Source organism: Colletotrichum fioriniae (assembly GCF_027942845.1).
Source record: "Colletotrichum fioriniae strain IMI 355084 chromosome Unknown scaffold_15, whole genome shotgun sequence".
Lineage (NCBI taxonomy): Eukaryota > Fungi > Ascomycota > Sordariomycetes > Glomerellales > Glomerellaceae > Colletotrichum > Colletotrichum fioriniae.
This window is the reverse complement of record NW_027076851.1, coordinates 822,416-836,113: the sequence shown is the minus strand read 5'-3', so window position 1 is coordinate 836,113 and position 13,698 is coordinate 822,416. Positions and strand designations below refer to the sequence as shown.

The following is a 13,698-nucleotide window of genomic DNA, read 5'->3' as shown; positions in this document are numbered from 1 at the left end:
AACACTGAATGACGAGATATAATGCGATGAATGTGAATAGCTCTGGGAGGTGCCAAACCGCGAGGACATAACGTGCAACGATGCGTTCATATTGGTTCATATCAGCTGGTGCCGGTATGCAGATTTCGATGATGAAGCCGGCAGATTCAACATCCCTCTGATAAAGTCAATTCAGACTTGAAGTCCGTCTGGCACTTCATCTGCATGGACTCTGATGCAGTTCAGTAAGAGTTACGCTTTCAAGGTAGCCGCTGAGCGTGCGTCCATAAAAGACGCTTGCTGGCCACTGATGCTTGTACGGGAGTTTCGTTGGTTCTTCTCGTGCTTATCTCCGTCATTATAGCGACTACCAGACTAGATTATTCTATTGTTAAGGCTCGTGCGTGTGTACCAAGAAGTATATTCGCCTGCAAACAGACAACTTGGAGGGCTAGACTGGAAGGAAAGCTAGACTGGAAGGAAAGGGGAGGGGCTTAGCTACCTGGGTAGACAGTGCCATATATTAAGGTGGCGACTGTTGCAATTAATGCCAACGCCTTGATGTCTGGCAAATTGACCGCGCCTTCTTCGGTGTTTTAAAGCTGGACGAACGAGAAGTTTCATAATCGAAACAGGGGACCAGAAAAGCTTGACACTAAAGGCTATCTACTCTATGATACTAAACTCAACTACTGCCTTTTGATTATACCTTTAATGGCTGTCTTGTCTCTCAAGTAAGTCATAGGAGTCGACCTAGGAGCAGAGCCTCACGACTCAGGTGCAGCGATAATAATATTTACGAGAGGAGGGGACTAAGTGCTCATTCCAAGATGCCACCTACAGCAGAATTGTCAGATATCGACCGGGGACTAGTCGCATTCTTAAGCCAACAATTTCCGTTGTTCGCGCCAACATTGCCCAGATCTGCGTTGAAGGTCGCCGCAACGCATATTTTCGACCCTGAGTTGCGATTATATGATGCACAAGCCCTGAGGCAGTCCAAGAACGAATAGACTACAACGGCAACAATGTCTAGGGACCCTTTTGCCCCGAAGCTCATGCCACAATGCATAACAAATTTGGCATCAACGTCAGATAGTGCAATTGCTCTCGTTTCGCCCTCCATGGCGGGACAGTCAAGCTGGATTTTCCCTCGTGTTGGAACAACTATCGGGCTATCGCTGTCCGTCGATGCAGGCACCAGCGCGGTAACTGTGGTTGTGACAACTGTAGTGGGCGATGATACGGACGACATTGCATTGCTATGAGTCAACCATTAGAAATCTGTGGCGGGAGGAAAGAATTGACATTGGATCATACTCCCTCGCTTTTTGGACTGCCAGTGAACCCCCAACGCCACCACCGACGGCGGCTATCACTACCACTGCGGCCAGCAAGACACTGAGAACGAAGGTCACTGGTCTCAATCCGCAAATCGTACGTTCTTTTTCGACGGGCATTGATGAATACGTTTCAGGTGTTGTCGGCGCATAGTACGCTGATTCATTTTGCCGTAGTTGTTCGGGAACTACTTGTTTGTGGGGAATATGAGGAACATACGTCTCGGGGCCGGAAGAATCCATCATGCGTCGGAGCTTTTGTGCGTAGAGTGAAGGAAAGGCATGGATTTAGTTCTCGAGAACCTCATCCAGGAAGAACAGAAGAGAGAAAAGAAACAGCGCAGAAAATGGGCACATTAGGCAAATTGGCACCGCTTACACAGCGAGGGACAGCTTATGTAGTATCATACTCACAAGGAGACACAGGATCTCGAAGGATTTACGGTCATTGGTGCTCTCACTGCTCTGTCGACTTTTGTGGAAGTCGAAGACCAGGAATCCAATCAGAGCTGCGCACATGTCTCACTGGGCTGGGAGGATCAAGCAGGCTGAACTGAGGCGCAGAGACTGTGCTACACACCATCGTGGAATCCCACGTATCTATTCGTCCCTTTTGCGGCAGGTGAGACGCGCTTGCATCAAAGTCATCAATCCGAACCAATCGTTCTGATTTGGGGGCCAAAAGTTCAACCTGAAGCTGACGCCCAGAGTTCGTTGGAATTAAACATAGTCAACCTCAGGGCTCGGCAGGCAGGTTTTATCTGATGGTTCATAGCCCCATTTCATTTGGTTAGAATTTGTCAATTTACGATCTGCCTTGTGAAGCAATCCGGTGTCAGCTGATAGCACTTGGAGACATTTAACTGCAAGGATTCCCTTCCCTACCTGCCCCGTCATTAGTGCCCATAGTTTCAAACCATCAAACTGCGCATATCTTTGAGAACAAAGTGAAAAGTAGTTCGTGTTCCTCCTGGAGACGTGTGTGACACATTCTGATCTTTTCCAACCCTACAGCCCAACCATACAGCATATTTCGAGTAAGTAAGAAGATGTACTAATGATTGGAATTTTGGCCTAAAAGGATATTTGTCTTCAAAGCCAAAGTCACAAAAGAAAGTCCCCACCCGACATAGCCAACTCATATTCGTAATCCGGCTGGAACTCCAACCACATGGCCTCAGGCGTAGTCAACCGGTATGTATACTCAGCTTCGGGTTCAGGACAGAGGTGCTTCTCAATTCCCGATGCTACAGCAGCTTCCGCGAGAAGCTGGATACGACAGGAGTTTTCCATCAAGGTATATAAGAACGCCGCCTCGTCAACCGTCTTCCCTGTCGTCAAAAGACCATGGTTCTTTAAAATAGCGCACCTATTATTGCCCAGAGCTTCAGCTATTCTCTCTCCTTCTGAGGCTTCGAATGCAATGCCGCTAAACATGTCGTGGACGGCATGATCTTTGAAGAATGTGCACGCGTCTTGGTTGAGCATTTCTAGTGGTCTCCCGAAGGCGGACCATGCCTTGCCGTGGATGCTGTGGAAGTGACATGCTGCATTGACATCGGGTCGGGCGTCGTGAAGGGCGGAGTGGATGTTGAAACCTGCGTTGTTGATACATGCCTACAAGAAGCAGTGTTAGTTGACTGATCCGCAAATCCTGGTTCCGACGAAGGCACGATAATCTAGACTCACGTGATTTCCTCCAATGATTTCTCCCTTAACATTGACGTGGACCATGTCACTGACTTTCATCAGACCGAAATGGCGAGCAAGGCTAATAATACCAGGACGTAGTGAGATGGCTGTACTGTAGGTTACTGAGGATCGTGCAACTTACGGGTTGATCCAGAAGGTGTCAGGGTCGACTGGGTCACGAATCGAGATGTGACCAGCTGTACCTTCAACGTATCCCTTGCGAGCAATAACTCGAAAAGCACCGGCCATACGTTCGAGCATCCATTGGCGTTTTTGATACGGATCCGAGAATCTGGGAATGCCCGAGATGGGGGCACTTCTGCCAATGGTGGCACCGGTCCCATCAATAGTTGACAAGCCAGCCATGAATGTGTCTTCGACTCTTGGGCGGTGTGCTTGCATTTCAGTGTCCCGACGTTCTGTAATCGGCATGGAGGTTCGCATTTGAATGGACGGCAATACAGTGGTAGTTGTAGCCATCTTTAGGACTTCGGAGGTAAACGATTTTGCTCTTCTAAATGGAAAAGAAATGTTGTGAATTCAATGTTTTATGGTCTGGAGTGTGACTTACAAGACAGCTGTGATACCGACTGGACCGGTCCTGATGTCAGTCTGGGTTTCTCTTGAGAGCACCATGCCAGGGGCTCCAACCACCATTACGACACCCCAGAATCTGCTCATCCAGACCCAGGGAGGCGAACCGACCGGCCGGAAGCATGCACGACATTTGCCATGCGTATCAATGCAAGAGATCCCGAATCAATCCAGCTACCTGGAACTGCTAGCTTGGGCAGCTGACAGCGACGCCCTATCTTGACGCCATTTTCAGCCCAAATTGGCTAAGGTGGATCTTGTCGGAGTCTCTTTCCCCACGACATGCTTGCGGGCGTTGTCTTATCGCAGCGCGATACAATGAGTGACAAGTTCGGAATTACACAACTTTTCCTACCCATTGTTCCAACTAATACCGTATCTTGTATACTTACCTTAGCTGCAGATACATCAGCGTGAATGCCTCCAGTAGTCGAGATTAGACAACGCCATCACAACATGAGATACCATACTTCAGTCAACTTGAGACGTCATCCCCATAGGGAAGGAAACAACGAAGACTATTTGGTCACAAAAGAAATACGATCTTTTCATCGACTGCTCTTGCCATTCGAATACAAATCGATGGCTTCCTCGGGCACGATGTTCTTGTCACTGGGACGGCACAGGGCATCGCCACCACGATCAACTAGATACATCTAAACTCTTTATCTTTATCTTTATCTTTATCATCAATTTACATCATTTCTCAAACATCCACCATGTCGACAGCACAGTCCTGGGGTCATGGTCTTGGACTCTGCTCCGGACAACGAGAACCCGGTTACGATCTCTTGCAGCCCTTCGAAAGCATGCCAGAGAAGATTTCTGGTTCAACCGTCTGGACTAAGAAGGAGCTGAGCCAAGATACTGGCCGCTGGCTTTATCATTTCACAGAAGACCAGGTCAAACTTATCATTGCTGCCGTCCACGATATCGAAGACAGAGGCCTTCAACTCTCTGAAGTCAACAAGGCTACCTTCGAGCTCCCTGGCCCCTTTGTAGACTTCCTACATCGAACTCGAGACCAACTGGTCAACGGAATCGGCTTCGTCGTGCTGCGTGGTCTTCCCATCGAATCTTGGACAACTCGACAAGCCTCAATCGCATACCTTGGCATCGGTTCCTACATCGGCCGCCGATTGAGCCAAAACAGACAGGGGCACATGCTCGGTCACATCAAAGATCTTGCTGAAGGCAAAGAAGTCAACGGGGAAGGCAGAATCTATCGCACGCAGAAAGCCCAGACATACCACACGGACGAAAGCGATATCGTGGGCCTGCTGTGCCTTCACCAAGCAATGGAAGGCGGAGAGTCACAGGTGGTCTCCAGTCACAACATCTACAACACTCTCAGACGAGAAAGACCAGACGTACTCCGCCAGCTATGTCTGCCACACTGGTTCTACGATCGAAAGGGGGAAACGAGCGAGGGAGAGAAAGAGTGGATGCGCACTCCCGGCTATTACTACTACAAGGGAAAGCTCAGCATGAAGTGGGACTCTTACTACGTCGGAGCTCTACAACGCTTCTGGGATGCTGGTCTCCTTCCGCAATACACGGATGCCCAGCGTGAGGCGATCCAGGTGATGGAGGAGATGTGCCGCCGACTGTCGTTGGAAATGACGCTACAGCAGGGCGATATCCAATTTGTCGCCAACACTCATAACCTTCATGCGCGATCTGCGTACAAGGATGATAACGACGTTACGAAGAAACGCTGGTTGCAGAGACTTTGGCTTGCTACCTCGGAAGAGGAGGGTGGATGGCCGTTGCCGTTTGCTGATAGTAGGTATGCTAAAAGAGGGGGCGTTCAAGTCAACGATACTCCTGAGTCGTATCCAACAGAGGCTGAGTAGGCACTAGTTACGCGGATTCGACTAAAGAGTGAAGCTCTTTGGCAACAAAAGATCTGTGAAATCCAGTATTGGAAGATAAAAGTTGTGTATGATATGATAAGAATGGAACCCCATACCACAGTTGCAGCTATTTATACGGCGCTCCTTTGGGCGGTATTTATTCACTTCTCAGAATCAGACGAAAGCTTCGTAGTCTAATCCGGATGAGGTGATCGCGATCATTAGTCACCACGCTTGCAACAAGGTTTGAAGACCGCACTGTGTTCGGAGCACAAATTCGCGCAAACCTTCACCTCGAACACGTACCTAAACAGTGCACAGCGGGGTAAGCTTTCCGTGATAACACCGTATTCATCAAGAGGCCCTGCTTATCTCGACGCGGTCCGAGCAAGGTGTGGTGTCTTGCCGCAAACTCCCGGTATGCCGTCTGCGCCATGCCCAACTTCTCCTCACATCAATCAAAGTCTCCGAGTGCTGACCTTGCATTCACGGGTGGGCATTACCCCGGAATTTTCACCGCAGGCGCCTTGATGAGGAGCCCGTCCGAGCCAGCCACCGGCGATCCGCTCCCGAGCATGACCCCACGATGCCGCCGCCTAAATCGGGACAGCGGTCGATGACCTTTACCGGGTACGTTTTCTGCTCTGCCCCTCCGAGAGAGTGTGTGGGAGAATGTCTCGGACCACTTTGACAGGGGTGTGGGCTGACTTGTGCGCGATTCATTGGGCGACAACAGGTGCTGGACCTGCAAGAGGCGTAAGGTCAAGTGTGATGAGAGATCCTCTGGGTGCGGGAACTGTGAGAAGATGAAGATCCCTTGCGAAGGCTACGGCATCAAGCTTCAGTGGATCAACGTTTCGAATCCATTTCTCGAGAAGGAGAAGCCTGGCAGTAGCAGTAGTGGCAGAGGAAGAATACGGATTGGTAGGATTCCCATTCCATCAAATTACTTGCTTTACCCTTTCTGCCCACATGTCCTGGTATTAGTGGCTGATACACATTCGGTGTGCCCCATGTAGGCCGTGATGCAGGGCCTGAATATCAGATGAGAGACATTGACTCCTTCTTGGCATCACTCGAAGAAGCACCAACCTCAAAGGGTACCATTCAAGAGGGCCCTTTCTCTCTCTTCCAGGCCCATGATGGTCGTCATGGATCTAGTCAGAGTCATGACCTTGGAAGTCCCGATGTTGCAGTCTCTGACTGCTCATTGGCCACCAGTGCTCATAACAGCTCAGAATCAAACCGGTCCCAGAAGGATGCAACAGCCTCTCCAATCTACACTGACTGCGCAAGCTCAAGTCCTTCTTTCTCTACGGCACGAGAGGACGCATCTCCCAATCAAATTGGATTTGAATTGGAGCTCATCAGAACTTCAGAAGATGACCAAGCCACGCCAGAATATCAGCTCCAAGAAGAGTTTCACTCTTCGCTGGGCGACATTGCAGGGCTATTGGAAGACTCAATTGAGTTGTTGCCGATGCAGCCGCAAACCGAAATTTCATACATGAGACTGCCGCGACGAATATCTACCAGCATATCAGGCGACGCAGTCATCGATAGACTCATGCATCACTACGTGGAAAATATTGCGAGTCTACTCCAACCCATTCCACATCCCCAGAACCCTTACCGAAAGCTGTACGTCCCGGCAGCTCTCCAGGCAATATCAGAATGGCTACCGAAAGCAAAGATGGCCACACCTACCGTTTCTTCAGTCATTTTTCACTCTCTAATAGCATCGTCTGCCTTTCATCTCGGCAATTGCGGCCCCGAGCAGACGAGATTTCTCACTCTAGGGTCGCAGCATCGCCAACTAGCGCTGCATTGTTTACAGTCCGCCATCAACCCCGCCATGGCAACATCGGAATACAAACTCCTCATGGTGGCCATGTTGTCAATGGTGACCATTAGCAATGTAGGTTCTTTCTCCTACTCAATAGTGACGTGAGATATATGCTGAGCCTTACCACGCAGTTCACGACAGGTAGTGATGCCGACTTCGTCGTTCACCTCCAAGGCACAAAACAGCTGCGGAAAACGCGACGCCGATGGAAGGTTATCAGCAGAGCCACGCGGCAACTGAACGAGATTAGCGACTTTCTATACCTCCTCACTCGCACGGTCTCATTCTCCTTTACACCAGGACCGTGGCCATCAGAGGGGGCCGAGGATATAGACGAACCAATCGCGTCGCAGGCAGAACCCGACAGCTGCTTCGGATACATGTACGGGATCACACCCGCCATCGCTGTGGATATCGAGGAGACCTGCCGACTGGCGGAGTATCTCCTCTGGTACGAAGGCACTGAAGAGCCCATCCCAGAGGGATTGCTCGAGGTCTGCGAGAGCCTTGGCGATCGGCTATGCAACTGGTCTCTAGGCCTCGAAGACGTCCACCAAGCAATGAACCAGGATGCCGAGACCCTGGAAATCTTTCAACACCACGCGAATGCCTGGCATCTGGCTGCGGTCATTTACTACCACCGACGCATCCAAAAGTGCCACAGCGAAAACCACCAGCAGCTCCTCGCCGAAATTGCTGAACACATGCACGCCGTCGAGGACATCAAGACGCGGTCGAAATCCACAAAGACCAACTTCATGGCACCCATAACGTGGCCTGCCTTTGTAGCCTCGTGCGACGCCAGCGATCGCGGACCGTGGGAGCACTGGTGGGAGAGGATCAAGTGCTACCGGGTTGCCAACAGCCGGACGCAGTGGAAGGTGGTTCAGCGTTTATGGGAAAGACGGGATGAACTAGAGCAAGCGGGCGTTGATACGTTTGATTGGATCCAGGCGTTTAAAGACTTTGGGATTGCGTTGTTTCCAATCTGATTATTAGATTATGCTGGCGCAAGGCATGGGTTAGAGACTATTGGCGCTTTGATGATACTCCTTTACACTTCTGAACTCTGTACATCAAAATGAGATTGATACACCTCGGTTACTAATTGCAACTCGCTTGTTTGTTAGCCCGACTTCGACCTAGCTAGACTCACCAGCTCTTCTCCCATCCTCTCTCGGAGCCCAGATCTTGAGCCCGTTGAGCTACCCCAATGCAAGCCAACGGAATGCAGTGCCGTTGCCGCACGCAGCTAAGTGAGGAGAGTTCCAGACCACGGGCCGAGCATCGTCCTCTTCCCCCGCATTCTCCAAGTGACATCACGATCCCAACCAAGACAACCAAGACGGACCAAGCAACAATCCATCTTTCTCCGCTCCGCCGATCCCTCAACACATTGATCTAATGCAATCGAGGCAAATGCTACCCAATCCCAGAACTTCCCTCCCCCAGCTCCACGTGGGTCCGTTGTCAGTGCGGCCAACGTTCCGCTCACCTTAGTCGAAATAAGCAACGCGGGGTAGGTAGACTGCCGCCCTCGGGCGTGGATATTCGACCATTTGGTGGGTTTACGGAACGGAGAGTAGCCGCTCCCCCTCCTCTCTATTGGACGTTTCAATCTGCCGAGCTTCTTCTCCGATGGGGCTCACACTCACACGCACCCCAGCCGCTGACGACGGGAACCTTTGGCAACCTGTTTGGGTTGTGTGGGTTGCGTCCGAACCACGGAGAGATACCCGAAGGTTTATATTCAAGCTATGGAACGCGAAAATGGAGGTTGACTGGAGACATTCTATGTGATTGCGCTCGACTAACCGTCAACGTATACCAGCTTGACCACATCTTCTTCAGCGTCCCGGCGATAGTTGCATCCAAGCTCTAGTTCGAGACCGTCGGCATAAGCGAAGTAGCCAATTCGGTATTGCAACGATGGACTCATCATACGTCTCGCGGCACGAGAAACTTGAAATTTCGGAGCTTGAAAATGGAGAGCATGAGCCCGTAACGAAGAAGGGGGAGATTGAGCGAATCGATGCGATAGCTACGGCGCAAGGCACAACACTGGCTTCCTTTGCGCATCTGGATGAGAAGAAGATCCTGCGAAAGGTGCGGGGTTCATCCCCATTCCCGTCGTCAACGCATGGAGAGACTGACTGTTGAACTTCTAGATGGATATTCGACTCATCCCGATGCTGGCTTTACTCTACCTACTCTCATTCCTCGACCGCAAGTTCCATCCTGCCCTTCCTTCAAGACTTCTGACTGACAGACAAAACAGGTGGAAACATCGGAAACGCCAAGATCGAAGGCCTCCAAGAAGATTTAGGAATGACTGCCGATCAATACAACTGGTGCCTCACAGTCTTCTTCTTCACATACGCCGCGTTCGAGGTCCCGAGTAACCTGCTGCTGAAGAAGCTCCGTCCGAGCGTGTGGCTGCCGACCATCATGGTTGCGTGGGGCGTCGTCATGACCTTGATGGGCATCGTGAAGAACTACCACGGCCTGTTGATAGCTCGCATCTTTCTCGGAGTGACTGAGGCCGGACTGTTTCCTGGCGTCGCGGTAGGTTTTCTCTATATCACTTTCCATCATCATCTCGGTCGGCGTGGGTGACAGTTTGGCTAATGTGAAGAATTAGTATTACTTAACGATGTGGTACTGCCGCCATGAAATTCAGCTCCGCCAAGCCATGTTCTTCTCGGCGGCTTCTATCGCCGGCGCCTTCAGCGGTCTCCTCGCGTTTGCGATCTCCAAGATGGACGGCATCGGTGGGCTGGAGGGATGGCGCTGGATCTTCATCCTCGAGGGTATTGTGACCGTTCTCGTGGCCGTTATGGCTTTCTTTGCACTCCACGACTTTCCCGAGACAGCCAAGTTCTTGACTGAGGAAGAGCGAGCGTTTATCGTCTTCCGACTGAAATACCAGGGCCAGGTGCAGGGCAAGCAAGAAAATCGTGTGCAAGTTGCCGAGGCCGAGGAGTTCAAGTGGAAATATGTCGTGGACGCGTTTACCGATTGGCAGATTTGGATCAACATCTTTGTTTACTGGGGTGTAAGGCTGTCTTTGACCACTACCACTCATGAGTGGATGCTGACATTGGTTACCAGATCGTATGCCCGCTCTACGGAATCAGCCTATTCCTCCCGACCATCATTCGAAATCTCAACTACACGTCCAGCACGGCGCAGCTGATGACTGTGCCGATCTACATCACGGCCGCAATTCTCGCAGTCATTGTGGCATACATATCAGACAGGGTTGGCAAGAGAAGCCCCTTCATCGTTGGATTCCTGTGCATGATGATTGTTGGATTCTCAATGTGGGTTGCCTACCGTGTCTTTTTGGGCGGGAACTCCCCAGCTGACAGATTCGCTACTCAGGTGCATTTCAAGCTCGAACCCCAAAGTTGTCTATGGAGGCGTCTTCATAGCTGCTTGTTCCATCTATCCCGCTTTTCCAGGAGTCATCAGTTGGCTCTCCAACAACCTTGCCGGCAGTTACAAGCGCAGTGCAGGAATGGCGGTTCAAATCGGCGTGGGAAATCTCGGTGGCGTAAGACACACCCCCATCCCAATATCATGTATGGATTGATGAGAGCAAAAGTGCTGACTTTGAGAAGGCCATGGCATCCAACTTTTACCGCCAAAAGGATGGGCCGCGGTATATCCTGGGCCATGCCCTTGAGCTCGGGTTCATATCGGTCGGTATTATTGCAGCGTTGATACTTATCTTCAGCTACATTGGAATTAACAAGAAGCGCGACCGAAAGATGGCGGCTGGGGAGGACAGCAAGTTCACTGCAGAGGAACTGTCTGCACAGGGTGATCGAGCAGTGACTTTCCGGTACATGTGGTAGAGACAGATATTCCTGGAGATATAGTAACCTATGCCGAGGCGCTCAATGGAATGACAGATGAGAAACCACACTTAGATGGTGACACGAAAGCCTCAGAAATGCTGTTGGAATGGTCTCATCGTGGCGGTGACCGCATCTTTTAGGTTCTGGGAGGCGGCTCAGCACATATTTTACCGATAGGATGTCCTTATCGGGAGCCCATACGACTAAAGACCGCCCTCATTGCAAGTTTGACTCGTGCGCGCCGGAGGGGGCAGGGTCTGAGTGGGGCCGTACCGAGGGCCGGAGCCGGGCAGTTTCGCGCTTGGCCCCGGCGGGCGACACGGCCAGGGTTCAAGAAATGAACGCCGTATGTAATGTGGCAGACACAGTCTTGAAGCGTCGGCTATCTGTAGCAGAGAATTCTGAGAGCGGTACGTTTTCCAAGGCTTTGCTCATCTCAAGTTTTGAAGTTATGCTTCTTTCTAATCACCTTGACATCTTCCACTATGAGCCTGCGATAGCGCTCTCACTGCGTGTTTCCTCATCTCATCTACTTCTAACTCAACTCACTTTGTTCTCTTACATTTCAATTGAAAACATATTGAGATGGCTTTTTGAACACCACAAGTAGGGGTGGACTTAGAGAATCCGGCAAAATAAACATTAAGCTCATCATATGTTCTTCAGTCATGTCCCAAGCGGAAGACCTAGAGATGAAGAGCCTAAGCTGTTGACTCAGGGTGAACAACAGAATAGGTGAATTACGTGCATGCAAGGCGATCTGGCCGGTGTCATTATGAGTAATCTGCAGGCCAAGTGGAACGTTGATCTTACTGCTTACTTACTCTCCAGTGACTGCCCACGCAAACTGGCCTTTCAGGCGTACTTAGGTGTGGTAGGCGGAACGCCGGGGTTCACAGGTGCGGGGCAACCGAATCCGCCCGTCTCACTTGGCCCCCGAACACGGCAGCCCGCGCCCAGCGCAACTTCCCCCGGTCAACTCGCACCTTTCCGACAACGTGGCCTGGTACCGTGTCCTTTGGGCGTCATTTGCAACGTCTCGTGTTGACTCCCACATTCGGCATCGTAGTCTTCTATCTTGAGCACTCCCATAAAAACCAGCTGGCCCATTGATTGTAGGCGTCTTATTCAACTCTCTCAACGGAATATCAGCTGCTTCAACTTCAGCCCAATACTACAGACATCATGGCCGACACTCTGGACGCCGTCCTCGCCAAGTACACCGCCTCCGCCAACGCCACAAAAGACAAGCTGCTAGGCGCCTCCTTCATCGTCATCAATAGAGATGGTATGACTTCTCCCCGTTGCAATCCTCACACATGCGAGTCTGACCGCAGTCACAGGAACACTATACAGCAACGCAGCAGGCCGCATTGACTTCCCAACTGAGGCGCGCCCCTGGGCCCTCAACACGTTCACCTACGTCGCATCACTCACCAAGGCCATCACTTCCACCGCCGTCATGCAGCTCGTCGAGCAAGGCCGCCTACGTCTCGACGACGACATGCGCAAGATCGTGCCTGAGCTAGGAGACATGCAGATCCTCCGCGGCTTCGACGAGAACGAGAAGCCTATTCTGGAGGACAACACCACGCCCATCACACTCAGGTACTAGAATCATTAGTAAAGGCTACTTGACTGCTTTGTGTGGCATACTAACATAAAGCAACCCAGGATGCTCCTAACCCATACCGTCGGCTTGGGCTACGACCTCATGCCAGATCTCCTTAAATGGTCCAAATCCATAGGACGCACCGTGACAAACCTCTCGGGCACACTCGAAGGCTTCAAAACGCCCCTATTCTTCGTCCCAGGAGAAGGATGGTATTACGGCACGGCCACCGACTGGGCAGGTCAAGCCCTGGAGCGCGTCACGGGGACCAGTCTCAGCGCCTACCTCACCGAACATATCTTTGATCCACTTGGTATGAAGGACACGGGCTTCTGGCCAGACAAGATGCCCCACGTCGCCGAGCGGACCGCCGCATTCCAGATCCGCGGCAGCGACGGATCGTCTCTTAGTCTGGGGTCTAGTCCTCGCAACGTCAGTCCCAACGCAATTGACAGCGGCGGCGCGGGTCTATGGACCACCGCCAAAGACTACAGCCTCTTCCTATCCGCGCTGCTGAATAACACGCTCGTGAAGAAGGAGACGGCAGACGAGATGTTCCGGCCGCAGCTTGACGAGCGACAGGCGAGACAATTCGAGAAGCTCACGGCTGAATGGGGCGGGTCGCTGGCGGTGGAGTTTGAGCTGGATATGGAGCTCAATCACGGACTGGTTGGGTGTATCAACATGCGTGACGTGCCGGGGAAGCGCAAGAAGGGGAGTCTACAGTGGAGCGGCATGTGTAACAGTCATTGGTGGCTGGATCGGGAGACGGGCGTTGCCGGGGTGCTTCTTGTTCAATCCCAGCCTCATGCCGATCCGGTTGTGACGAGGTTGTATGATGATTTGGAGCGAGCTGTCTACGGCGAGCTTCTTAGAACATCGTAGGCTTGTGGTGCCAGGTCTATGCACTATGTCA

The 13,698-nt window shown here is 51.5% G+C and overlaps 4 protein-coding genes across 4 annotated transcripts; all 4 read left to right on the top strand.

Annotated features, from left to right (window-relative positions):
* Positions 1-4,324: 4,324 nt before the first annotated feature.
* N0V96_010750 (uncharacterized protein) lies at positions 4,325-5,461 on the top strand (the record flags this gene model as incomplete). The annotated part of the gene is made up of 1 exon (XM_053189199.2): positions 4,325-5,461. One exon carries the CDS (start codon positions 4,325-4,327, stop codon positions 5,459-5,461), a length of 1,137 nt encoding a protein of 378 aa, XP_053053187.2.
* Positions 5,462-7,316: 1,855 nt separating this feature from the next.
* Positions 7,317-8,299, top strand: N0V96_010749 (uncharacterized protein; the record flags this gene model as incomplete). The annotated part of the gene is made up of 2 exons (XM_053189200.2): positions 7,317-7,379; positions 7,439-8,299. 2 exons carry the CDS (start codon positions 7,317-7,319, stop codon positions 8,297-8,299), a joined length of 924 nt encoding a protein of 307 aa, XP_053053188.2.
* Positions 8,300-9,236: 937 nt separating this feature from the next.
* Positions 9,237-11,167, top strand: N0V96_010748 (uncharacterized protein; the record flags this gene model as incomplete). The annotated part of the gene is made up of 5 exons (XM_065759037.1): positions 9,237-9,420; positions 9,586-9,872; positions 9,949-10,362; positions 10,419-10,691; positions 10,907-11,167. 5 exons carry the CDS (start codon positions 9,237-9,239, stop codon positions 11,165-11,167), a joined length of 1,419 nt encoding a protein of 472 aa, XP_065612347.1.
* Positions 11,168-12,355: 1,188 nt separating this feature from the next.
* N0V96_010747 (uncharacterized protein) lies at positions 12,356-13,667 on the top strand (the record flags this gene model as incomplete). Its single annotated transcript, XM_065759036.1, has 3 exons — positions 12,356-12,458; positions 12,514-12,778; positions 12,845-13,667. 3 exons carry the CDS (start codon positions 12,356-12,358, stop codon positions 13,665-13,667), a joined length of 1,191 nt encoding a protein of 396 aa, XP_065612346.1.
* Between the last annotated feature and the right edge of the window lie 31 nt (positions 13,668-13,698).